A 26,540-nucleotide genomic window follows, 5' to 3' on the forward strand; every position below is an offset into this window, starting at 1 on the left:
ACACTGCATTTGTGTGTTCCACCTTTGGTTTTCCAGGGGACGGGACTGCATCTTCAGAGACGCTATTAGGTGTGACTTGTCCCCAGAAAAAATAAAGTGAAAATTTCAAATTCATGCTACAAAAAATAGATTAAGCTAATTTTGGCTAATCTTCATGTCCTATTTGCAGTAGTGACTGAAATAAAGATTAATAACCTTGACCAGCATTAGCATAATCCTCTTTAATGCTGGATATAAAATTATGTTATTTTAATAATTTAATTTAATGTTTCCTAACCAGTGGGGGGTGCTGGTAGATTTGCAAGTGTTAGCTCTAAATTCTTAAACTAAAGGCAGATACATCTGAAAACGATCAGTGCGTCTGGAATATAAAGTACCTGAATTAGCTTAGCCCGTCACCACATGCGCACCTCTGTTTCCAGTGAGAGACCGATCATGCGGCACGCGGGTGGGGGTGGGGTGTGTGCGGTGTATGTGTCTCTGTGTGTAGGTGAACGTGCGTGTGTTGGGGGGAGGCAGCGACCTTTTATTTTTATCTAACATTTGCAAAATTGATGAATCTAGGAAGAACAGGGCAAGACTGTGGACAGGCCTCCGCTTTCCACACGGCACAGAAGGCCTCTCAACACGGCGCGACAACGCTCCGTCCAGTTTCTGCCCTGATTCTCCGCTTGGTTTCGGGCCGATCACTCTCCTTGGCCCTCCATCTGCTCTGTGTAAGGTGAGGGTCACGGCGTACAAAAGGGCTTTCCCCCAGGCGCTGGAGGAGTTTCCGAGTTTGCTGAGTGGCTGCATTTCCGTCTGAACTGCAGGCAGTGGACTTCATCAGAGGCCCTGAATTGAGAACTGAATTCGGTTCAGAGACCCGGACCCGCCTGAGTCCTAACGTCCTGTTTTTGCAGCTTTCACAGCCAGAGATAATGTAATAATGGGTCAAGTTTCCTTTAAGACAGAAGGCAACATTTTATTCAATGGTTAAATATAGTTAGGAAAAGACCAATGTGCGTAGCCTGGCAGGTTACCTAACTATTTTAGTGTTAGGTTTAGTCAGACACCTGCTAGCAAAGACATTTTCAATCTCAACGTTTTTAGTCTAATGGAAAATGTCGGGATGGCCTTCCCCATCCTTGCCCAGAGCAGAGGCCAAAGAAAGACATTAAGCCCGGGCGGACTGCATGCCGGGTGAAAGCAGAAGGCTGCAGCAGCGAGGCGGAGAAGTCCTGAATGAATAATGATCTGGCAGCACTGTTTGCCAATACCTGTGGAGCCTGAATGCAAATTAGCACAGGTTCACGTATCCAGAACTAGAGCTGCAAGCAAATCGCCATCTTTATACAAATCTTGCCCCCCTCACCTTTAGTTCCCCTCCCCCACCACTACTCGCCAACTCAGGGGAGGGTAGACATTTTGGGGAGCACTTGCCGGGCTGGGAGCTGGAGGGGCGAGGGCAATGCCCAGCAGCCAGGCAGACTCCGCCTCCTGAACTTCCGGGGGCTGAGGGCTGGGGCTGAGGGCTGGGGCTGGGGTGTTTTCAAAAGCTTCCGAGATGGTTCTGGTGTGAAGCAAAGGCTCAGCACCTCTACTCAGATACATGCAATGACTGTGGTGTTTAACCACCTGATCCTTTATGCGAACATAGCTGCAAGCCTGCCTTATCACACACCGGCGTGTAGGCGGCCAGCGGCTCACCTGAGGTGCGGTTCTCACTTTCTCTCTAGGTTGTTAGAGCGGAGTTAGGTATCAAAGCTGTTCGTATGTCTGCATGTTGACAGGGCCAGGCTCCTGACCCAACTGCCATCGACACCAGGGTGATCCGGCCTTGCTAAAGAGGGGACTGGTTCCAGGGGCCCTGTTTCCAGCCCCAGCGAAGATTTCCTCCTTAAAAGTTCCCGTTTTCACAACTGAAGATATAGGGAAGGAAGACGATCAAAGTAAGGGAGATTAGCTGTTTGCATTTTTGGGTTTTGGTTTGAGTCAGTTCCCTTCTTTTCTTTATTTAACGCCATCACATTGCATCAGCATTTGCTAGAACACGTTTTAAGTGCCCTTTCTCTCCACTGCAGTTCGAGGGACTCGGCCCGCCCTCGAGGGCGTCCTCCCGCCCTTTGCACAGAGAAGATGCAGCTTCCCACCCCACCCGCCACCCACACTCCAGACACCCCAGGCCTGGGTCTCGACCCCCAGGGGCAACACACAGCCTCGTTCTGACTCACCCAAAGGTGGCCAGCAATAGCACTTGAGCCACCAAGTTTCTGTTCACTCCCAAAATGTGTTGAGAACATAGATTGAATTTTCTGCTCAGTTTCCTCCAGCTCAATTCTCCCATTTGAATAACTGGGATAATGTTGTCGTCCACCTTACAGGGTGACAACTAACTTTTTGATAGTTGAAGTCCTTGGATGAAAAGTATTATTTATAAGTACAAAGTATTATTATTTAGTAATCACTGAGTTGGTAGATGTATCCATCATAAGGAATTTTTGGAAGAGGGCTTTAAGGAATGAATAGCAGCAGAAATGTAGCTACATGTATTTTTGAAAATATTTTTGGGTCTACTAACTTAGAAAAAATCCCAAATATTAGATATTGTTTCTAAAGGCACCTAAATTGCATCATCATCATCATCATTATTATTATCATTATTATTTTGGCTTAGAGCTACAGAAAAATTCTTGGGAAAAGTGAGGGTGTGGGGCTTTATTTGTGTGGTGGGGGGGCTTGATTTCCCTTCTCCTGGCCCGGAGTGTGGCTGCAGCTGTGGAGACAGCTGGAGAGACCTGTTGTCTTTCTAGTCCCCTCCCACGTGTTGAAGTGGGAGCGGGTGTGGTCACCGCTTGGGCAGGGAGCTAGAAAGATTTAGTTGGCTCAAAAGAAAAATTGCCTCCTTGCACTCATGAGCAGGGCAATGAAAACCTTGTGACTCCTCTGGAGTTCTGGGGAGCTTCTAACCAGAGAGGATGGTCCCTTGCGAGCTGTCACACCATAGAAAGAGAAGATCTTTGGCTAACACAGAGCCTGACTGATACAGGGCATTGTGTGATCATAGAAAGGCAGGGTGCAGGAGCCCTAGAAAGTTCACTAGGGTGCCCCTGCCAAAAGGAAGGAACTTCTGCTTGTCTTTCTGTGTGCGCTGCTGGAGAGAAGCTATACGGAGAGCTGGTCCAATCCCTGCTCTTGTGACTTTAGTCTCCCTCGTGTTGGCAAAACCACACACAGCATGTAAGGGCAAAGCCCTTCTGATGCTGATGCATGAAAAGACGTGGCCACTCGACTGAACAAAATCTCTCCTGTTGCATTATGAGGACCACAAAAATGGATTATAATGAAATTACCAAATCACTTTAACCACTCTTGTTTATGCAATCCCGCCAAGGGAAAACAAAGTTGCTGAAACAGAAAAATGTTTCCCAAAGGAAAAACAATTTCCTCTTTTGTGACCTGAGAAAGTTTACCACAGCTCCACTCAAAGCCTTCAGGCATGCCCTGACCCATGTGGCTCAGTGGGTTCAGCGTCGTCCTGCAAACTGAAAGGTCGCCAGTTTGATTCTCGGTCAGGACACATGCCTGGGTTGCAGGGGGCCCAGTGCCTGGTTGGGGCACGTGTGAGAGGCAACCGATCAATGTTTCTCTCCCTCTCTTTCTCCCTCCCTTCCCTCCTCTCTAAAAATAAACAAATAAAATCTTTAAAAAAAACCTTCAGGCACTTGACTTTTTTTTAATTATCCTTTACCTTTTTAATAAAAAGTAAAAAACAAACAAAAAAAATACATCGATGTCCTGAATAGAACCTCTCTATGTAAAGATCTCACTGAACAAATAAACATAGGACCAGACAAAAGAAATGGAGCTGCAAATAGCAATATATTATGAAGCGTCTATATATGTATGTATATATTATATATGAATGTGCGGGTATATGTGTGTGCACCTATGTATGTATACATATGTAAATATTTGCCTACATACGTCACACACACACATATATTTATACTGACCTCTTTAGATTGAAGTCCAAGGCACTTTTTACAATGAACAGGTTAAAGCCATTAATTTAGAACATAACTGTTTCTGGGTACATATCAATTTTGGTGCTAATATCACAGTTCCTATCCTTCCTTGCTCACCTTGGAGTGTCTCTGGTTGCTGTAATGAATGAGGGAATTGGTTTAAGAGGAGATCAGGAATGTTTCTGGGTGGTTAGACTAACTCCCCTTGCTAGTTTCCTCCAGGGAGGCGAGTTCCCGCTGCTGGGAGGAGGGTTTCCCAAGGAAGGGGCCCCGAATGTGCACTGGGCTGAGCAGACCTTCCCGGGCACCTGGCCCAAGGGGCCACCTCACACTGATGGCCCTGCCAGCACTGGCCACAATGAAAACCCTAACTGGGGGCTTTGAAGTGGCTCAAAGCTATGAACTGAGCTTTATAAAATCAGACTGGAGAAAGACGCTCTCTTTTTGCATGCCACCCAAGCTATATGGCCTCAAGTAGAATTTTAAGGTGTGTTTGTTTTTATCCTTATGACCACACAGGACAATTTACTTCATCAAATAATTCTGCAAAAGGAAGAAATGGTTCAATTTTCTGATTACTGAGGAGGTTGAATGCCACTGCTGTGTGGGAAGGCCAGTGCTTCTCAGTATTTAGTGTGGGCACAGACCACCGGAGACCCTGTTAAAGTGCTGCACTCGACTATGTTGGTCTGGTGTGCGGCCGGAGGCTCTGCATTTCTAACAAGCAGAGCCAGGTGGTGCGGATGCGGCTGGCCCATGGGCCAGTCCTCGAGTAGCAATGGCCAGCGTGCAGCCGCACACCTGAATCATTGGCAAGAGGTCTGCTTTCCTCAAGTCAGGAATGTCCATTGGTTTTCTCGACCTAGACTGAATAATAACCTTGAGGGGAAAATCAGAATACATTCCCTTTCTAGAAACGTAAGAGCTTTAGTCCAAGAAGCACTTGAAGGAAAAGCAAAAAGGACAGTTCAGTTCTATTTAGTAGCAGAAAAATATAAAGAGACAAATAAATCACCACCAGTACATTCATCAGTCAGTTATAAAACTGAAAATAAACTAATTTCCATTGCCCAGGGAGCGAGAACCCTGCTAGAAGCAGGTGCCCTGGAGTTCTCATGGCTTTGGTAGAGCTCAGCCTACGTGCAGCTGAGGAGCAGTGCAGACCCCAAGAGAATGCGGTTCAGTCAGAGTGAGTCTGGGCCACGTGCGTGCAAGGCAGGTCTCAGCTGCACGTGCAGGTTGAAGCTGGGCACTTCGATATTTGTCCTTTGGATGACATGAATAACTAATATCATCGAGGCCCAAGCCTTGTCTACATTTCGGCTCAAATAGATGGAAGTTTAAGAGGATTCCAGCCTTTTCCCCAGGAGAAAACCTGTTGTTTTGCACTGTCAGTACACCTGTGTGAGTTTTCAGGGTTTGTGAAAGGAAGAGATAAGCACGCTCAGTTAACTCTACTCTGATGCTGCGTGGTTTGCACCTGTGTACCGTTACCCCAAAGTGATGACAATGAGCGAGGGCCCTCCTCGGGAGGAGGCCCAAAGCTTCTAGGAAATCTTTGCTCCATAATAACCTCCACATCTGGTTTTCATCTAGCCCCTCCGTCACTCAAAGGAAGGAAGTGAGAAATTCTGTGTGTGTCTCGAATGACCAGAGAAGAAGGGTAATGAACTTCATAGTTGCCTAAGTAGAGAATTTCCCCCCAATTTTGCCAATAAAGGAAAACATCTAGATTGAGCTCTTTCTTCCCTCCTAGCTAGAGTAAACTAGTAGAAAAGGAAGCCTTTGTTGGATCTTGGTGTGCTGTCCTGCCCCCTCCTTCATTCCCTCAGGAGCCGTGCTCCACGCTGTGGGCGAAGAGCGCAACCCTCGCTCCCTCCGCGGTGCTGCCATTCAGAAAAGCGCACGCGCACAGGGGCTCCCGCTGGGCCCAGTGCCACGGAATGCCAGTGCAGCGTCTACTCTGACACAAAGAAAATCTGTGATGATGCCTAGAATTGTGAGCCTTTAGTGTCACCGGAGAACAAGACTCTTCCTCATGCCCAAACCTGACACTGCCAAAGGAAAGACCGGTCGGCTGAGTTCGAGACATATAATTCATGCAACGAGGGCCTTGGCCTCACATAGAAGGAGCCTGCACTTTGATTACACTGGCTTTGCACGGCTACTACAGGAGTGATGGCTTTTAAAACTCCCTTCTGGAATGGCTTGATAGAATTTAGGATAGAATTATCCTTCTAAGCTCGGGATAATGTTCTTTTGTCTCTAATAGTCAGGTCTCGGGGAGTTAGGATATGGCAGTTCTGCAGGCTGAGGACCCTGTTCTGGGGTCGGGCGCCCCTAGCGGTGATGTGTACTCAGAAACAGTCGTTGGGGGAGCAGGCGCACACTTGGCCCGCCAAAGACTAGTTTGATACAAAACGTTAATTGAAAGTTACAATATATTTTGTAATATAGCAATATATTTCATATTTAAAATAAACTGATATGCTTTCTCCTATCATTAAAAAATAGCAAGCGGTACAGAGGCAAGATGCAAATTCATGTTGAAGCTCATCTGGTTCTGAATATAAACACTTCAGTTTCTGAGTTTGCCATGAAAACATTTCCTCTGTCAACACCCCGGCATTCCCTTCCGTTGTTCGCGCTTGCCCAGTGCAGAGAGGGAGTCGGGGGCCAAGACCAAGCTGCTGGGCCATTGCCAATGGTGTCCGTGAAGGTGAACTGGTCCTGATTGAGATTCAAAAACCGAAATAATGTGACACAGCTAGAGAATGTCATTTATTCCCTGTCCTTCTTCCGTGGATCTGGATGTCAGCTGTTCTAATTGGGCTCGTATTTGATTTGTCGTTGATTTTTTTTTTTTTTGCTATAAATTCAGCATCTCTTTGGGATCCTAACTTCAGGTTGATGTTGAATTTGTGCTTTTGCTCCATCAGCTCGGTTGGTCACAATGTCCCTTTTGTTTGTTTCATGGTTCAGGTCCAAGATTACAGCTTCCACAATGCATTTCTCGGGTGTGTAAGTAAGTAAGTGTCACAGAGCGCTTGGCACCTAGATTAGAGGTCATACGTTGAAGATTTGATAATGGTTTTGTTCAGAGGGAACTCCAGTTCATGTTTGGGTGCTTCCAGTAATGGTGTAAAAAAAAAAAAGATCACAGTTATTTTTTCTCTAGTCTGTATATATTTATCTACCATTGCACTGAATACGTTTTAATAAGCTTCAGTCTATTTCAGTAAAAATCTACATATTACTTGTCCACAGGAGTTTAATGTTAATTTCTACTCATGCAACCTGGCATTAGCTTTCAGGATGAAGAGCACTCACCTACTAATATATTCTATACCAGAGGCAGACAGTTCATATTGCTATCCCCGGGACACGCCTTTCTCAGTGGTATCAATAATCCCACTGTTGTAATGATTACTTTGGCTGCAGTAGAGAAGGAAGGGATGTTGTCTAGGGCATCATCGAGCTGCAGGGCAAGGGGAGGGGCTGCTCTGTGCCTACTAGGAGACCACCCGATAGCTACGGTATGGGAACCGAACACTGTGGAGTCCATAGAGACAGCAGAATGACCGCTAACGGGTCCCTAATCTGCTGGTCAGCCACTTCCAGGGAAGTAGAATGACCGTATAGAACTAGGGATGTGTTTTAGGATTTGAAAGCAGTAACTTTAAAAGAGTAGTAACCTACTGGTAGTGCAATGCTTTCACGGTGTCCCAGTTGTGGTGCTGTGATGGAGTAACACCCCTGATCTGGGTTGAAACACTGATTCTTAATTTGGGGTGCACTGTTTGTCAAGGTACATTCTGAAGAGGGGAGAGGTCCTGGAGCTCTCCCATACTTCTCCCTGTTCATCCCATTACCTAGTTGATATATAATAATTACTTTTTGGTAACTACTGATTGCCTTCAGACGTAACATCAAAGTGTGGACGAGATACAGTCAGTCCAGTTTGCTGCTGATGACAACAGCGATTCCACTTTTTAAAATCTATTGAATATTTTGTACTTAAGAATATTCACTATTATCTTCTTTTTAAGTACAAATAAATGGAGGTATGAGGTGGTAATATTTACCAGCCAAAGATGTGGATGCGATGTTAGGATGTTATTTATTATGATTCTGACTAATTTTCTTCTTTTCCATCATTTACAAGGAAATTACTGCCAATCTAAGGGGGAAGTCCTTGAGTATATGAAGGCATTGCTTCTCCCATGCTGTCCCTTCTCGCCCTTACATGAACGGCAGTGGCTGGCACCTGCTCAGCACTTCAGCACTGGCTTGCACACGCACTCCCTGCACCTCCAGTTACAAGACTGCACCGCTGGTGCCTGCTGCCGCCACTAGGTAGTGATGACTCAGGGCCTCACCCCTCTTGCTCTTTTGGATTGTATTAAGCATTTCTGGAGACGTGAATTCATGAAGTTATATTATAAGGATGGCAAGAGCAGTTTGTAGATACTTTGTGACAATTTATTCATGATGGTTCATATATAGGTGGCCTTTGAGCCAAAGGTGACTTTTATTTGGACTTCAATCTAAGGAGGAGCGAGCCCCTAGTCTGGTATGATTTACCAACTGATGCTATGTCCTGAAATTCCACTGAGATTAGTGGTCTTAAAGTATCACAGTACATCCCTGACTTTACAGTACGTGGAGCTATAATATGGCTTAAGCAATGAGGGGGTGGCCCTGTATTTTTAATTCAAGTATCTTGATATTTTAGGGGACATTAGGGTACTTTGACCTGTAACTAAGTTATCAGAAAGGTCATAGTAGGGGCCCTGACACTGGGTCAGCTTTCCAGGAGTGGGCAGAACTCAACCGGTTCAGTATTGGAGTGAGGTTATTATAACGCACAGTTTTTACACATAGCCAATTCTTCAGTAGGTAATGAAACCTCCGCCGCCATCAAACTTGGAAATAAGGAACAAGAAGGCATGGTATGAGATCCACCCGGCCCCTCTTCCCATCTGACTGCGATGCTGAAGCACAGTGGAATCAGCCAAAAGACTGGCTGTGGGAGGAACACCTGGGTGAGCTATGCCCTGGATAATCGATAGCTAAGTCGCCAAGGGTTGATTGTACTTGCAGGAGAGTGGGTGGCTTCCCGCATAAAGCTGAATTACTAGTGCAGAGAAGCAGCCTTCTTCCATTTACCACTTCAGGATCAACATGCAAACTCGACCACGTTTTGGGGAAACAGTAAGTATCCTTTTGCCAACAATACATAGCTATTGCACTACCAATAGGTCAAGTCATGCCCCAAATGCCCGTGTGTTTCTAGGATGCCAGTGGCTACCGGTACTGGAAATGAATCCAGCCACGCCCTTTACTAGTGTTGCTAGCTCGGTCTTTGGGGGTTAACTAAGTGTACGGCATTCATGATGGATCAAAGCATCATCCCCAGATTGGGGTGGGTCAGTGACAGTCTGCGCACACTTTTGGGGAGGGGAGTGGCAGTGGGATCTTGCGTGGAACTCATGGGAAATGCGGACTGAATCGCCGTGTGTGTGTGCATGCGCAGCCGACTGGAAAGCGCAAAGGGAAACTGACGTTTAAACTACAGCCCCTGTAGCTTAAACGACCAGAACCGGCACTCCCAGCCTGACCTGTCAGTGGTCTTCACCTTGTGAAATGAAACACATGCCACAAAGAAACTGCATGGTTATTTCATCTGTTTACACATCTGCTGATCTGATCAGCTGAGCTGTCGCTGAAAACAGGGGCACCGTTCTTGGGACATAAAAGAGGGGGATCTTTCAGGTAGTCAATAGTTAAAAGAACAAGTGAAAAAAATAAAAAGCCAACAGCAAGTGTGGCATCTGCGGTAGGCAAAACAACCAATGAAAATGTTCAAAGGGATTATCAAAATAAACATGAGACCATTAACGGAACAGCAACAGCAATAAAAATAGATAAAAGTTTAGCGAGAGCCCCGATCTTCTAGAAAGAGTGGCCTTAGTCCTGGGGTCATCTACCTTTGCCTGATTCCCTGTTCTTTGAAGACCAGGCCCAGCCTGCCGGACAGGCTGCACAGCCGGACACGGCCTTCAGAATGGTGACGGCGTCCCTGCACAAAGTGAAACCCGGCAGGGAACCGCACACACACAGCAGTCTTGTTTTGCCCCAAACAGATAAAATATTCCATGCAGTCCATGTAACTCCCCACAAACAGAAGTTGAAGACCTTGGAATGAAAAAGCAACGAACGACACGCTGGCTTTCACACCACACGCACGATGTGCAGGCAGGTTCGGGAGCAATGCAACTCCTTTGCTTCCACAGGCCCCTCCCTGCACGGCCTGTCCCTACACTGGGTCTTAATGCTTCTTAAGTCTCTCGGAGTTTGAGAGACGTTAGAAGAGTTCACACCAAGGTTAACACGGCACAGCAGGGACAGGCCGCTGACAAATCCACGCGTCTGTGTCAACCTGCCTGACCCACAGGTCCCTACGGGCTCCCAATTCTCAGAGCCTCTCACTCTGAGGTGATTTCAAGTCAGGTGGAAGGGACCACATGAGGCGCCGACCCCCCGCACTCTTAACATCTGGATCTGGAAACCTGTCGCTAGGTAAACCTAGCTGAGCAAACCCCCAGGCAGTGCTCAGGTGTCACTGGGCTGCACTTGTCAGCGCGTGGCAGGCACACGCATGCACAGGTCCTGTCCGTCCCTCACACGCACACACCTGGCTGTGTGCTCCACAGGAACACAGCTTGTTGGGCTATAAGAAGAAAGCTCTGCAAAGCTGCTGTTTTTAGAAGGCCGCTTATCCGTCCAGAATGCCAACAGCCTTAGCTCAGCATCACCTCAAACCGAGCAAACACAGCGCACGCCCAGGACGGAGCGGCCTGCATTGTGTTTGAAGGACCTGCGCCTTCCACGAAGCTCAGAACGCGGCCAGCACCAGCACACAACCTGAACCGAAAGCTCTCACATTCGGATTCAAACCAACTCAGCACACATTTAGGGAGTGCCTTGACCCAAACCAGTCCTACTGTGTGCAAGGTAAGGTGCCAGGTCCCTTTTCATTTGGGTCAAGTTCAAACAAGAGTAGACCTGGGTTGACTGTGGGGCATGTGTGTGTGTGCACACACTCGCAAACACACAGGTTTATGTGGGTATTGATATTGGATGGAAAACCTGACTCTTTATTTTTCTGTCTAAATTGAGATTTACGATTGTATAAGATATGGAAGGAAAGAATGCCTGTTTGGGCAACATGTGGGCAGCTTTCTTTTCCTTTTGTCATCTAGCAGTTTCCTCAGACAAAAGAAAAAGAGAGAGGTGTGCTGGAGGACCCCAGTGGCGAGGAGCCCACTCCCCACGCCTGACGTGCCCCTCTTCCGGGCGGTTCACTGTCGGCCGCGTCAGTGCATCTGACCCCCGCCCCCGTGTGAACACCTGAGATTGAGCGTGGATTTCTGTTCTCCACCAACTGCAGCAAGGGCCCTGCCAGAGGCGTCGCTTCCTGTCATCTCAGCTTCCTGCTCCCAAGTAGAGGCACCTAAACAGAGATTAGATTTCTGGTTTCAAGGCATATCGAACCAAGCACGCCGAATGAACACGAGTTAGTTAATGAGCTCAGTCTCTCTTCCTTACATCCCCTGGTCTCAGTGTTCCTTGATGGCAAAGTGACCAGGAGAGAGTTGATTTGCATCTTAAGACCTATGGGTAATGCTTCTGGAATGGGGAGGTTTATTTAGCAACTGCTCGAACTTGTGTACGGGGTTGGGAAGGAGGTGGAGCTGACCCCGATCGGGCTGTCGGAGAGCGGGGTGTGAGTGGTGCCCACCGCCACGCTGACACCCCGGGCCTCGATGATGGCAGACAGCAGCTGCTGCTGCTGTTGGCGCAGTGTGTCCGCGATGAGCAAGGGCAGGGAGTTGAAGCTGGTGGTGAGATGCTCCAGCTTGGACTCCAGGCTCCCAATCTGCTTCTCCAGGTCTTCGCTCCGATCATTGAGCTCTGTGATTAAGTCATACATGACATTCTGCATCTGTACAGAGAGGCAGAGAGGCCAGACAGGAGATGACAGGTCATCACAGGGAAATTTGCAATGGGGAAAGTGAAAAACTCCTCCAGATTATGACAGGAGCAACTTCCATGCCAGCCATACCTCATGCGGCCAAGGAGGAGGCAGCAGCTTACTATCCTGGAGACACGGAGGCTCAAGGAGAAAAATGGCTTTTTTCCCCCTCATTACAAAAGTCATGCATATTAATTATAACAAAATATTAGAGAATGCGTAACATGGAAAAGAAGCAGCACTTTTTTTCTTAAATGGAGTGAGTCTCTAAACTGTTCTCATGTTCTCATTGTACCCAACCTCTCAGCTCATATGGTACTGGCGCTGCTGATGAGAGACAGGCACTGTGGTGGAAAGCGGATAAGGCAACAGACTTACAGCTGGTAGGTCAGGGTTCAGGGTTCAAGGCCAAGTCTGCACTTCACTAATGGTGTGCCCTCCCTTAGGCCCCTTAACCTCTCTGGACCTTGGTTTCTCCTGCCACATCCCACGTCTGACAGCCTTACCCTAATAGGCACCCCTTAAAAATCACCTTCTCAGTGACACCCCCCTGACATGCTGCTCAGTGCCACACCTTGTCCCGCCCCACTGCTGGTCCCACTGACACTGTGCAACTCTCTCTGTCTTCCACACCACCTTCTGGTGCGCGAACGGATTCGCTGTTTCTTCGGGTTATTGCTGCTGTCCTCCAGGCAGGGACGTTTGCCTGCTGGGCCCACTGGTGTGTCCCAGGGAACCAACAGTGTCTGGTACACAGGAGATGCTCCACTAACAATGGACAAATATGTATAAGGCAGGGGGGTCTGGTGCACACAGTTGTCACTGAAAGTTGTTGGAGGAGCCAGTGAATGAATGGAGTACTGGCTCAAGTAAAATATCACCGCCCCCACCACCCTGTAGCAAGGCAGCAGTGTCACTGATGGGGAGACACCCTTTGTACCCCAATTATTTCCATACACCAAGGAGGTTTCTCAGAGTTTCCCACCAAGACCTGTATGTGAAGGAGAGCAGGCGCCCAGGGCCCAGCTCTGCAGCAGGTGCTCAGCGAGCGTCTGTGAGTGGGTGGGAGAGGGGTCATGCGGGCAGGAGAGCAAGGCTGGGGTGCCCCAGGGAACCGAAAATAAAACAAAATTTAAAAGTAATAAAATAAACTGGACTTCAAGAGTTGAGTCCTAAAAGCAGGTCAGAGCAGAGCTAAACAAAGGGAGCTCACGCCAAGGGTGCCATGCTCCCCCCCAAACCTGCCCTTTGCTGGAGCTCCGTCTCCTTGGGGGGGGGGAGGGGGCTGTCCATCAAGGTGTCCCAACCAGAGACCTGGGTGTCACCCTCTGCCCCACCCTTCACATCCCACCAGGCCGAAGTACCACCCACCCCTCCCATAAATATTCCTCCATTTCAATTCCTTCAACTGAACCAAACCACTGTAGTCCAGCTAGGACCACCCCGCATTCTGCGACGCACTCAGTCGAGCTCTGACTCCGCTCTTATCTGGCAACTTTCTGATTATAACTTGGCTTCCCGGGTTGGTGTGTAGAGCCTTCCTCTATGTGACAGCCACATCTCCCCCTGAAAGTAACACGTGATACCAGACTTGGGAGCAAAGTTCACGGGCATCCCCACACTCCCGGGTGCTCCTCTGGCTGCAGTGGCAGAGGGCCAAGTTGCCATTGCTTTGTGCCCCGCCCCTCCCCCCAGGCTCTTGCGGCTTCTGGTCATCTGCCAGTGATACTCTAATCCTATTTCATCTGAAGTTTCAAATTATTCTAGAAGATGGGAAACACTGGTGCCCTCAGGGGCCCAGGGAGTAGGGAATGAGGTGAGAGAGGAAGAAGAGGAGAAAAGGAAGGCGCCAAACATGAGGAACCAGAGAGAAGATGGGGAAGCGGGATTGAAGATGGGGCAACGCCTTCCCGGCTGAGACTTGGCCCACAGGAAACTGCCTCGGGCCCAAAAGCGGCCACCGCAGAGTGGAACCAAGGCAGGACTGCCCTCGGGGGAGCAGAACACCCGTATGGACGCCTTTAGAGGAGAGGGTGGCTCTGGAAGCGAGAGTGCTTCCTTCATTAACATTCAAGAACCTCCTCAAGGGGCCCAGTTCTTCCTAGAATACACAAAACCACCAGTACACCTGACACAGCGGCACCCTGAGGAGCACCAGACTGAGGGGGGTGGGGGGCCTGGGTCTCTGGCCCCAGTGCTGACACCCGCCAACTGCTTGACTTGGGACAGTCATTTTGTTCCTTGTGATCTTGGTTTCCTCACCTATGTTCATAATCAGAACTATCATCTGCAAACCCTTTGTGAGTTACAACGCATTTTCACACAGAGCATCTCATTGGCTCACTTAAGCCTCAGATGTTAGGAATTGTTCTTGCCTTTCAGTTTCGGGAACTGAAGGTAGCAGATAAGGAGCCCAAGCGAGCCCAAGCCCTCCCAGCCCTGCCACCATGCATTCAATACAGCAATGAGCACTTCGAGGCCACGTGATGTTTTCTTCATCGAGAGGGGACCAAAGGGCAGGGCTGGGAAGGTGGGGAGCTGGGAGGACGGAGCACAGAAAGAGAGAGCACGGCACTATCGGCTCCCCCGTTCTGTTGCTTGGTGACAGGAGGCCAGGGGACTGTGGATCAATGGGAAGCACGCTAAGCTGCTGCCAGAGCCTGGGAGGAAGAGACAAAGCCTAGATGGACGGAGGGACTGGGCTTCATCTCCTCGCCCGCCCGGTCTCACAGCACACTGCCCTGCAGTCTGGCGTTAACCCTCTCCCTTCCTCACCCTTGCTTTCCAGGGAGCTGGCTCCCAGATTACTGATGTTCGCTTCCCCCACCCCATTCACAGGAGCCTCTTTCCCGCTCCCTGCGGTTTTTGCCTCACCCAGTCCGACCTGCGCTGAGCCCCACCTCTGTGAAAGGCTGCGGGTGGCACTGAAGAGACGCAGGCTTGAAAGTCTGGTTTGCCTGATCGTCCCGGGAGAACTCCCTGCCAGCTGAGAGGTGAGGCAGGAAACGTTGCTCCTTGTAGAAGAAAAATCTTGAGGCATGTTGTTGGGCCGTTGCCGCATCTTACAGGGTGTGAGCCCTACCTGACCCTCTTCCTGGCCATGGCCGATTGGTCTAAGGGTGGACACACGATCCAAAGCGGCCCGTCATCTCACCTGTTCTGAGATTCAGAGTGAAGAGCAACAGGCAGCCCATCGCCTCTGCCTGCGGCCGGCACCAGAACACTTACTCTCTGACAGGGGCCTGCTGCGGCCCGCTGTGGGGACAGGGGCACAGAAGGCTGTCCAAGGTGAGGGGAGGGTGAGAGAGAGAGAGAGAACTGAAGCAGGCACTTGAACAGAAGGAGAGAGTTGAGAGAATATTTCCTGGGTGCGAGGGCTCCCTCAGGCCCGGGTCTAGTTAGTTCCTTCCTGAAGTCTGACCGGGAAGCCTGCTGTGAGGTTCTGCCTGGAAGGAGACTTCCTGGCATCCTTACAACAAATGCCTCCACTTTAACACTGAGTCCCAGTGGGCTTCTGATACAGAACACACCCAAGACTCCGGGGGTTCCCTCCTCCAGGCTCTCCGGAGCCCGCACTCCACCTCAGCACCCCCTCCAAAGGCACACAGGCCCGTGGCTCCTCCCCTGTACAAGCCATGCATTCCCTGGTGGGAGTCCCCACACCCCTGGGGATTGGGAGGCTCCCTTTCTGGCTTCCTCCCTTCCCTGAAAGTGTGCCTGCACGTGGCCCAACAACCAGCAATTTCTCTGATTGCACCCTCTTTTCAAAGGGTGTTTAATTTGCCTGAGGGAGTTTCTCTTGCTTACCAGGGAACGAACGTGTGCCACTGTGATAATTGGCATCTGCCAGAATGTTCTGCCTGCCTGGCCCTGGGCTGTACACTTGATACACAATTTCTATCAGGAGTCAATGAGGAGAAGGGGCTGGGTGGGAGGCCTCACTTCAGTGGCTCCTACACTCCGCTCCACCAGCAGGGCAGCCTTAGGTCCCCTCACTTCAGTGATTTGCAAAGAAGAACAAGCTTCTTTACAGTATTTACAGCAGCTCAGTGCCAGAAACGCAGAATGAGAGTGTGATATCCAACCCTGGGGCCCTCAAAGGAGGACTCTCATTTTTGGCATCTCTATATTCATCATGGGCCATTTGCCTCTTGAGAAGTAAAGAAATGCACCCCACCCCCAATGTGGGGCCGTAACAGCTGGGTTATAAAGACTGAAGGATGCTAGAGCATGAATGTCCGATTATAACAGCAAGGTAGAAGGGTTTTCCCGGGTATGACCTCAGCAGCATCGTGGCCATCATCACCAGGCAGTTCTCTCCAGTGTGCTTTGCTCTGTGCAAACTCGAGCTCATCCTAATGCAGCCTGCTGAAATGCTTTGGGAGGGCAGCTAATTAATTCCATGCAAAGACAAACCCGAACAATTGAATTTAAGAAACAAATGCCAGACTTTAAAAGGCAAGACACATGAGTAGACTGCAAATGTTAATAACTTGAACCTAGATAGTTTTTTAACTGAAGAGGAATTGTTCTTTGCTGTCCCCGTCCTGGCCCGTGCGGGTTGGACATGGCCCGTCTTCACAGGCACGCCCGAGCAGCAGGCCAGCATCTGAGACCTCTTCAGCACGTCCTCAGACTTGGCCACTCACCTTGGAGAGGTCCACCAGGGTGTTGGCTTGGTCACTCAGCTTCCTCTGCTCCATCTTGACACTCCGCAGTCTGTGGGAGAGAGTTGCAACAGCCACAGCCTTCGAGTGCCTATTAGGGTCAGTCCCACAAGCAGTCTCCACATTCACGTCACTTTGTCTGGTTGTGGAACCCAGTGTGGGGACCTCGAACATGGGTGACGCCTGACCAGCACCAAGGGCTTGTCAGGTCCCCCAGAGAGCAGGCTCTTGTCTCCATGCACGCTTGCCTCCCGTCACTCCGGTTTCCTCCCAGGCCATTTGCTGGCTTCTCTGTCTCTAAGCTGTGCCTTCCACCTTGGACGCTGTACTCTTGGCCTTTCAGGGTTTTCCCAAACCCTCCAGGTCAGAACAACTGTTTTCGTCCTCTACTTTATCCCTACACTTCTTCCTCAGCAGCCTGCCCAGGGCGTGGCAGGGGCAGGCGCGCCAGGTGGACAGACAGACCAACCTGTGTTCCGTTCACTGTGCCCCGTGCTCACTGAGTGGGAGAGGATGCACCTCTCCCGTGCCTCGGAGTGTACGAGGAGACGCTGTGGGGTCCCAGCCCCCCTCTTTGGGGCCCGGCTTCCCCGAATACTCACTGGTGGATGGCCTGCAGGAACTTCCTCTGGTGCTTCCTGACCTTGGCGTGGTCGATCTTCTTGAGCAGCTTCGTGTGCTTGTAGATGAGCCACGTCTCCCGCAGGACATTGGCCGCGGCATTCTTGATCTAAGGGAAAGTGCGCGAAGCAGGTGCTCTCAGGCTGGTTTCCCCAGTTTCACATGTTTTTCTGTTTGCTGATACAGTCTACTTTATCAGGAAACAATTCTGCAGTGATCTAATTCCTTAATCAAATCATGAACTCTTAGAATGGATAATTAAAATTCATCTCCTACTAATCCGGTATTAGACGCAGTACACCGGAGCCTGAAGTTCAGGGGTGTTTCCTGTTCCTTTTTAATTATTTCAGGACTGCCTCCCGACTGCTGCTGCTGCTGCTATATTTAGACAAGCCGCGTTAACAAGACCTGGGGGCCCCAGGCTCCCTTTGAACAGATAAATATATACCACTGCTGCCCTCGCATGCAGAGTTCCGGCTCTACCTGAGACTTCCACTTCATGCACACAGCACTTTCTCGCACTCAGAGAGTAAACAGATTTCCTATCAGCTGGAGATCTTTCCAGCCCTCTTTGAGGAAAAGCCTTTTCCACCAAACGGAACTATAGGTGTCAATGAGACTGTTGTTTCTTTCCCCAAATGGCCAAAAACACTTACACTGCAGTTTTACATGGAACTGTGCATAGCACTGAATGGGAATAATGTAAACCAGTATCTGAGAATCAGTGCAGATATCTGGTGTGAAAAGAGAGCTGCCTCTCGCCCAAGGCCGGCTCCTTCGCTGTGCGCTGCAATCACACGTCTCGACATATGACGCTGTCATCTGTTGGCATGGAAACCGCTGATATCACCCGGCCCGAGACTGAGATGAGACATATCAGTGGCATCCAGATGGCTGGGGACAAAGTTTCAGTCCAAACACAGACATCTTCAGCAATTAGTAACAAGAGCAAAAGGAAACATTTCTTATTAAGCACAAGCTAAACAGATTTTTGGTTAACCATCCCCACTTCCGTCAGCCACACACACTGGCACAGGCCCACAGGCCCGGGGCCTGGAAGTAAGTAGGCCAGCCTCGCAGAAATCAAGTTACTAGCCAGCAAGGATTTTTAATAAAACTGGGGAGCACAGGCCTGCTTCTTCAGACTGACAGCAACAGATGGGACGTCATTAAAACACTGAGACATGTGGGGAGGCCTAGGAAACATCGTTTTGCAGACTGATGACTTTTGTGTGTGTATGTTTTAAAAATTTATTACTAAGGTTGGATTACATTTTTTACTGGCGCAGAAGTGATGTTTTTAAAAGAACAGCTAAGTCTTCTCAGAAACGTCTAAGTGACATGAATATATTGCTTTTTTTGTTCAGTAAAAATCCACTGTGAAAATGGTTTTAAGGACTTAATTGCCCATCCCTATTAATTTCTTGCTCAAAGGGAAGCAGGTAACGGTGAGTATAAGCTAGAAATAGTAAGTGTGCAGGTGAGAAGTGGGGAGGTGGAGGAAGGGGTGGTCTGGGGTTCTTCCCAGGGCCCAGAGTGGACAGCGGCCAAGCCACACAGAGGGGAATCCCTTCTCTCTGCATAGCATGTACCCCTGTCTTTGGGGGGGGCAGTTGGACATGTGACCTCTTCAGTCCCCTGGGTGCTTAGCCTCCCAGGGAAGCCTCACAGAGAAGCAGCAGGGAACATCCGCCCCGCATTTAGGGCAGCCAGCAGGGCCCCAGCTCCAGGTCTCCTCTGCGGACGGACAGAAGGACGGATGGATGGGGAAGGAGTGTGGGCGCTGATGGGCCTTTGACGATTGTCTCTGTGTGGTGTGGGACAAGCATTTGCAATTGAAAAGCCTGCAAGTGAGTTCCTGCTCCAGCAGTTATTAAGCAGTTGAGGACTAAATGCTTAATTATCTGTAAGATGGGAGAAATGAATCCCGACTTCAAGGGTTGTTATGAGGCCCACGTGAGGCAGTGACAATGGTGCCAATGGTGAGGCCAACAGCTAGCGTTGCCAGGTGCAGGCCTGCGGACCTCACGTGCGCGAACTCAGGTGGTCTGCACAAGCCTGTCGGGCAGGTGCTGACATTATCCCCATTTTAGAGATGAAGAAACCGAGACACAGACCGAGACCGTCAAGTTCAAAATGACAAACTGAGTCGACATGGACTAAAGAGTTACAACCTGTAAACATACTGACATTGGTTACTATCATCTGGCCTAAACCCGCTTTAAAAGGAAATAGCTTCAGAGACGGGACATGAGGGCCAGACTCACACAGCCAGCCAACAGCAAGGTCAAAACAGAACCAGGTCCAAGAAGAGCAGAAGGTTTTCGTGAGGTCTGAAGAAAGACCTGGCTAGGTTTCATCTCTACACAAACAAAATTATTTCCTGTTTTCCAGGATCAAGGCATTGGAAAGGACATTAGAAACTTTTGCATCGTCTTGGCCTCCACTCCCCGACGACAGGACAGGGCGTCTACGTCCCGCACGTAGCGTCAGCCCAGAGGCGAGTTGCTGAGGCCCCAGCACAGCCCGGGTGGCTCACAGAGGCAGCCACATCCTCTTTATCGGCGTGAACAGGACACCCCTGAGTATTCGGGGAAAGTGATGTTAAATGCGATCCTTGGTGCTGACGCTGAAATTAATTGCCAGCGAACAGCCTGGCACAAAGCTAAGCGGATCAATATCTGCTAGAGGAGAAGAAACAGGCTTTTAACAGCGCTGGGCCTTCCCAGGATGACAGTAACCACTGCTGTGACCAGGGTCTCCCTTCAGTTCACCTGGCTGACGAGCATCGCTAGGATGGGGAGCAGCTGAGGTTGTGTGCCTTCCCTGGGATTCGCTGAGCCCTGGATGGGAGCCTGGAGACCCTCTGAGCTCTCCTGGCGGGAGGGACCACCAGGGCTTAAAGGCGGTCCTGGGGGTGGGGTGGGTCAGGGCACGGGGCAAACCTGAGCGAGGCTGGCCACCAGCAGATGGGTTCAGGGGTGGTTAGAAGAGGGCCTTTGTGCGTGGAAGCTGGCCATCCAGTTCCTCAAGCCCATAAGCCCAAGAGCTGATTGTTTCCTCTCCATATGTTCTCTACCAAAAAAAAAAAAAAAAAAAATGTATGTTTCCGTCCCGGTGAAGGCCAGGGACGGGGCTCAGTGACCTACGTAATTTAGGAGGGGCTCTAAGATGAAAGGGGTTGAGTAAGGGAGCCATCCAAATGCGGTCTTGCAAATAATAGCGAGAGCTGACATTTACTGAGCACTTACTGTGTGCCAGGCTCTGCAAAACACTTGGTGTTTATGGTGTTTTATCAGCTCTCGGAAAACCCTCACAAGTAGATGCAATTATTATCTCCTCCTTGGACTTGTTACGAAACCTCTCTGAGACTCAATTTTCTTACTAATGAATGAGAAAAACTTTTCCTGATCCCCTACAACGGGGCAGACACTGTTCTGGGCAGTGAGGATACCAGGATGTACAAACCAGTAACGTTCAAGCCCTCGTGGAGTGTACCAGCTTGTGGAGACCACATGCAGTTTATAACACTGCATCAGGCAATAAATGCTTCAAGAGAAGGTTTCAGCAGGAAGGTGTCTGGAGATGATGCAAGTGCTACAGGTCTGTAAAATGGGATTGTAGAGTCGATTAAATAAGAATACACTTCAGACACAGCAGTCTGGCCACAGTGGTTTTCAACACATGGTACCTTCATTAATATTCTCCCCCACACCAAATAAACGTCAGCCTCTTTCTCTTCCTTCCTTGCTAACGAGAGAGAACATTAAACAGAACACACGAGCCTGCTCCTTGAGCCCGTGGCCACCTCGCCCACGTGAGGGCTTGCTCTGGCCCCTCTGCCAGGGTAACGTGCCACTGGGCACCAGAAGGGACTGAGAGCTGCAGGCGGAACACAGGACGGGATGACACAGGCACCCGTGCTGGACTCCCCATGCCTCCAGAAGCCACGGGGAGACCTGGGGAATAATCGCAGGAGCCCCACTGGAAGACATCGCCAGTACACCCACTGCACTGCCAGGAGTCCTGCCCGGGGAAAGGGTGTTCCCGGGGAGGCTAGAGAAGGGGGCGGGAGGGAACGTGAGACTGCAGGTTAAGTGTGACTTGACTTGAAGGACTTCCACAGCCTGCATTTAGGTTAACTGAGAGCTTGTGGGCATCACAACCTGAGAACCTAAAGCCAGCTCCGTCTGTCTGCAGACTCCTGACGGAAGGTGTCCGTCGGACACACAGCTGGGAAGCAAGGCTGGCCCGCCTTCCCCTCTGCCAGCCCCGCCCCACCTCACCCTCACCGCCCCACCTTACCCTCACCGCCTCACCCTCACCGCCCCAACTCCCTGCAGCTGCCATCTCTTCCATCTCCCTTCTGACACCCTCTCCCCTTCCTGTCCCATCCTTTCCACACTCCCTCCCCAGGCTTCTCTGCCCACGTCACCTAGTAGCCAGCCCTGAAGGGAGGCTCCAGCCCCGTGATCAGTGGGAAATTAGGGCAGGGAGCGAGAAGAGATGAATTTCCATGGTCCAAAATTGGAGTCTGAAGCTCTTTCCCCACCGCAGCATGGTAATGCACAGTGGCTGATTCTATAATGGTATTTACACGATCTCAGTGAGGTTGGAGCTAAACTGGCTCCTCTCTGCAGCAGGCCTGGGAGCCTAACCCCATGCCGTTTCAGGGAACTGACTGCTCTGGAGAACTCACTGGGTGGCGGCCGGAGAGCTGCCTGCAGGCCTGAGACCAAACTGCTGCCCCGGCCAGGACCTCGCTGGCTGGGCACGGCCACCCCCACTCCTCACTGGGCCGGCAGGCACAGCCCTAAGGGTCCTCCCAGCTCAAAAGCTCAGTTTCTCTGACGACTGCCCCGACCTGTGTGGGACAAAGCCCTCATCAGTAACAGAATTTCCAATCCCCCTCTGAGGAGAATTAGCATTCCCGGTACCTGCTCCATCGACTATCTGGTGAACTGTAAAGACGTTCAGACCTATTCTGGGAATCCACTCTGGGGACCAACCAGCGTCAGCCCTGAGTCCAGTGTCCCTTCGCCAGCCCTTCTGCACTGGGTGCAACCACGCGCCTGTCTTTTCCTATACAATGTCCTGCCGTGAGCAGGCCTTTGAGTTGGTCTGCTGGACAAAAATTTCTGCTTTTCCAGCAGGATTGTGATAAAACTCTGACATGTGCTCATAATTAAAAAGAAGTTTTCTCTAGCACTGTCCAGTGGGTGCAGAGGGGTTACTGAAGGCTTCTGAACAGAGTGCTGATTCGTTCAGAGCTAAGCCTTAGAGTCTAAGGAGGTCCTCAGGGAGGCGAAGGGGAGGACAACTGGGGGGAGGAGGCCCAGCAGGGGCAGAAGAGACAGCAAGCAGCCGCGATGGGGCAAGACTGGGTGGGGCTGAGGGCCTGGGGAGCCCCACGTCCGAGGATGGCCGCGGCCTCGGCAAGGTCGAATCAGGCCCATAAACCACTTGTGCCCCCGTGGGTCCAGATGGTGCTAAGTTTCCAGGCCCGAGGAACACACTGCCGATGTCTTTAGCTGAAGTCAGGAGAAGGAACTAATTTAGGAAGGATATGGGTTTGGTTTTGGTCTCCCTCATTGATTTCACAGGGAGATGTGCTTGGATGAAGTATTTGGAGCAAGAGCCCCTGTGACAAGGATAAAGAGACGCATCGGCAGCCAGTGGCACACACCAGCTGCTGCTGGGAAACAGCGCCTCCTGACCATGGCGCCTCTCAGGCCCCGGGCGTCCCTGGGCAGCCCGTCCTGCCTTTAGAAAAGGGAGGTGCTCTCTGAGGGCAGGCGGTAAGGATGAGGGGAGGAACCACCCCTTACCCATCTTGATGTCCCGAGTGGGTGACCCTGTGACTGATGTGTTTAGTTACATAAAACAGAGAGATGGGGACATGTAGTGTCAAGCGGGAGAAAAGATGGGGAACTAACATCTTTTTTACAGTCTCTCTGCGTGTCATTTATATACATATTATCTAACGGCCCAGAGGTTACCAATAAATTATAATTATAGAGTAACAATGGTAGTAAAACCACAAAGTCAGTGCGAGAAAGTCTAATGGCATTAAATACAGACATGATGTTGTCACCAGGGTTGACAAGTTAAACAAGTGAAAGGAGAAAAGCTTTGGGGTTCAAGAAAACCAGAAACTGAGTTCTTACCCTGTGCCCCCAGAGCCCCCGTCCTCCCCCAGCAAACACAGAAACACCGTGTGACTCTCGTAGTAAAGGCTGGGCCGAAGCTGTCACAGCAAGACAGACAGGATGATTATACACGAGAACAATTTGAATATTTTTATGATGAGTAGGTTTCAGTTCCCCGTGGTGTTTTTGCTTAGCTGTCTGAAGGACGAAGTTTGCACACCCTGGTGAGAGACTGCTTCTAACTGTGCAAATGGACTGTCCGCTAGTGAGAGGGCGGGAACCACATCACGACCAGCCCCTCCCACAACCAGACCCTTCTCTGCAACCACACGATCAGACTGAGCCTGGCCGCACTTGGACCCATGAGCCACCTCAGGTGGACGCGCCGGGCCACATGGAAAGCACAGGGGGTGGATAAGGCATCCCTGGGGAAGGAAGGTGGGATTCTCCGAGCAGACCATGTTTGCAGCCAGTTTCCTTCAATCAAGATTATGTCACAGGCCCTGGCTGGTGTAGCTTAGTGGATTGAGCATGGGCTGCAAACCAGGCATTGCAGGTTCGATTCCCAGTCAGGGAACATGCCTGGGTTGCAGGCCATGGCCCCCAGCAACCGCACATTGATATTTCTCTCTCTTTCTCTCTCCCTTGCCTCTCTAAAAATAAATAACTAAAATCTAAAAATGAACAAAATATTTTTTAAAAAAGATTATGTCACAGAACCTTTGGGTGTCCCGGTCCCACCAGCCTTGAAGCCCCCCACCGCCAGAACCATCCCCTTCACGTTATTTGGTTCTCTGGGAAAAGGCAGTAGACATTAAAGGGACATTTCGACAGATTTACATGTTCTCAGGAAAGTGAGATGTGATTTGATTTAAAGGGAGCCGTGCACCCATGAGTGGGAAACAAATATTTGTTGATTTGATTTTCAGTTCTGCTTTGGAAGGAGTTAAGTGGACTGAGTTGAGGAGGATTTGAGAGAATTATTCCTGAAAGACCGAAATTAGCAACCACAATCTCATCTCCTTTGCAATTGTGTTGCAGAAAAATTGATTATTTTCCTGTCATTGGAGGGAGCTGGCTTCCCTCGGCTTATTCCCCTTTGCAGTCTGATTTACACAGTGAAACACAGGGAGGACAAAACAAACAGCATGAAATACAAGTACATCCTTGGTTTCCAAAAGCAAACCAGAACAGAGAAACCGTGGACGTCTCTGCTCTAAACAAACAGCTTCTGAGAAGGTTTTGGAGGCAGAACTCTGTTGCCCTTCGCTCCTGCACTAAATCATTTCAGGAGAGCAGATACAAGTATATTTGCATTTAGGCGTTGCAACCACTTCTGTGATTCTCTCAGTACCGGCCATAACTTCCGCTCGCGTCTTGCGGGCCCGAACGAGGGCAGCGGGGTCACAGGGTTGCGGGCAGAAGCCTGCTGGCCTGCTGCTGGGGGCAGGTCTGCCATAGCCGATAGCACAGGCTGTTCGCTTTTGCCGGTGGACAGCTCGGGTCTACTATGTACTGCACACAGTGGGTCTTCACTTAACATTGTCAACAGGTTCTCAGACCTGAGACGAAAAGATGTGTAAGGAGACCAGTGTTGCCGCAGGCTACCACAAACAGAACCGAGTTCCGGTGGCATTGCTTGAACGTGGTAATACAGCATCGCCGTTTGAGGAGCTGCTGTGCAAACACCCGCGTGCCAACAGCGTAAGAAGGGCTGCCTGTGCTCTCGCCCTGTGACACCTGTGGAGGCTCTTCAGAGAATCCAATACAGGTCATCAAAGACCAAACAATCACGTACCATGAATAATTCTGCTGAGACACTGGAGAGGCCTTGGCAACCACACGCTCTCCCCTGCCTTCTCCGAGAGCTCGCGCGCCCTCTGCCATTGTCCTCTCTCTTTCCGCTCTCCCTTCTGCCTTTGTCTCTAACACGCTCTTCACTGCGCTGCAACATCGATCACTGAATATGCGCTCTAGCTTTCAAAAACCCAAATCAAAACTGAGTCACTACAGGCCTTCTACCCACTCCAGTCCTGCACGAGAAGCACTTGCTGGGGCGGCCACGACCCCAGCACAGGGTTTGGACCCTCGCCCATCTCAGAAAGGGGGGTTTTCCCAGGAAATCCTGTGAGGACCTTCGTTCAGCCTGCACCTCTAAAAGAATGGTCCACCATTCCTTTCGCTGCCATGAAACAGTCACTCTGCCTGCTGGTCTCTGCCTCTGCTAGACGGGCCCTTCTCCCCGGGCAGCCCGGTGGGGTGCCAGACTCTCTGCTCTGAGTGCCCTCTCCACCCCTGCCTGCGTTCAGTGTGCGTCCTTCTCAGCCACTTTCATTAAGGGGGCACGTGAGGACCATTAACTGGAAAACCCAAAAGGGAAAGTTGGAAAATGACATTGTTTGGGAATGCGGGCCCCACAGCAATGGTTGTCTGTAATGATTCTTTAAAGGCCTGGATTTGGGTATATTTCCAGTACTATTCTTAAGAGTCTCCACTGCCCTTCCTCTTGAGAATCGTGAAAATATTTGAGCATAAACAAAACCATTGCTTTGTGCGGGGTGATATATTCAATCACCATTAGGCAAGGGGGCAGGTTACACCACCGTATGCTTTAGACTAGACTATCAGGAAAACGATTCGGTTGCCTGAACTGGCACGGACGTGTGAGAGAAGACAGGACCCGGAACGCCGAGGCGTGTGCCTGTTTTGTGGAGGCAGGTGGCCAGTGTCCGGGGTCCCCAGCCTGCACCACATGACTACGGCCTTTCTGATTGGCTCCCACGCCGGTCTGAAGTCCCCCATTAAGATGTGAACGGCGGTGCTTTACCCGTTTGGTGAGCTGAGTGTCCATCATGAAGTTGTGAACATGCTTCTCTGCTTTGGTGAGCTCCAGCTTCCGGGCCACCACGGCCACCACGAGGGCAGTGCAGCCCGCACCCTGCGGGAGGACAGCAAGAGGATGGAGAGAAAGCACATCATTCACGGCAAGATTTGGGCAGAAGACTCAGCGTGCCCCGTGACCACTGCGAGGGTCCTGGGGCTGCAGTGGGAGCCTGAG

At 50.3% G+C, this 26,540-nt stretch overlaps 1 protein-coding gene across 5 annotated transcripts in view; it reads right to left on the bottom strand.

Annotated features, from left to right (window-relative positions):
- Positions 1-6,843: 6,843 nt before the first annotated feature.
- KCNN3 (potassium calcium-activated channel subfamily N member 3) overlaps positions 6,844-26,540 on the bottom strand; it is a 142,663-nt gene continuing 122,966 nt past the window's right edge. For 2 of the 5 annotated variants that reach the window (XM_036015781.1, XM_036015780.1), the window contains 4 exons: positions 26,310-26,420; positions 17,315-17,442; positions 16,695-16,764; positions 11,719-12,015 (listed from right to left, as the gene is read on the bottom strand). In XM_036015781.1, the coding sequence (XP_035871674.1) occupies positions 11,719-12,015; positions 16,695-16,764; positions 17,315-17,442; positions 26,310-26,420 (606 nt within the window). Of the gene's footprint in view, positions 7,135-11,420; positions 11,524-11,691; positions 12,016-16,694; positions 16,765-17,314; positions 17,443-26,309; positions 26,421-26,540 lie in introns of those variants that run through there. The other 3 variants (XM_036015778.1, XM_036015779.1, XM_028503247.2) reach the window with 3 other exon arrangements.

This window comes from Phyllostomus discolor, chromosome 14 (genome assembly GCF_004126475.2).
Source record: "Phyllostomus discolor isolate MPI-MPIP mPhyDis1 chromosome 14, mPhyDis1.pri.v3, whole genome shotgun sequence".
Taxonomy (NCBI): Eukaryota; Metazoa; Chordata; class Mammalia; order Chiroptera; family Phyllostomidae; genus Phyllostomus; species Phyllostomus discolor.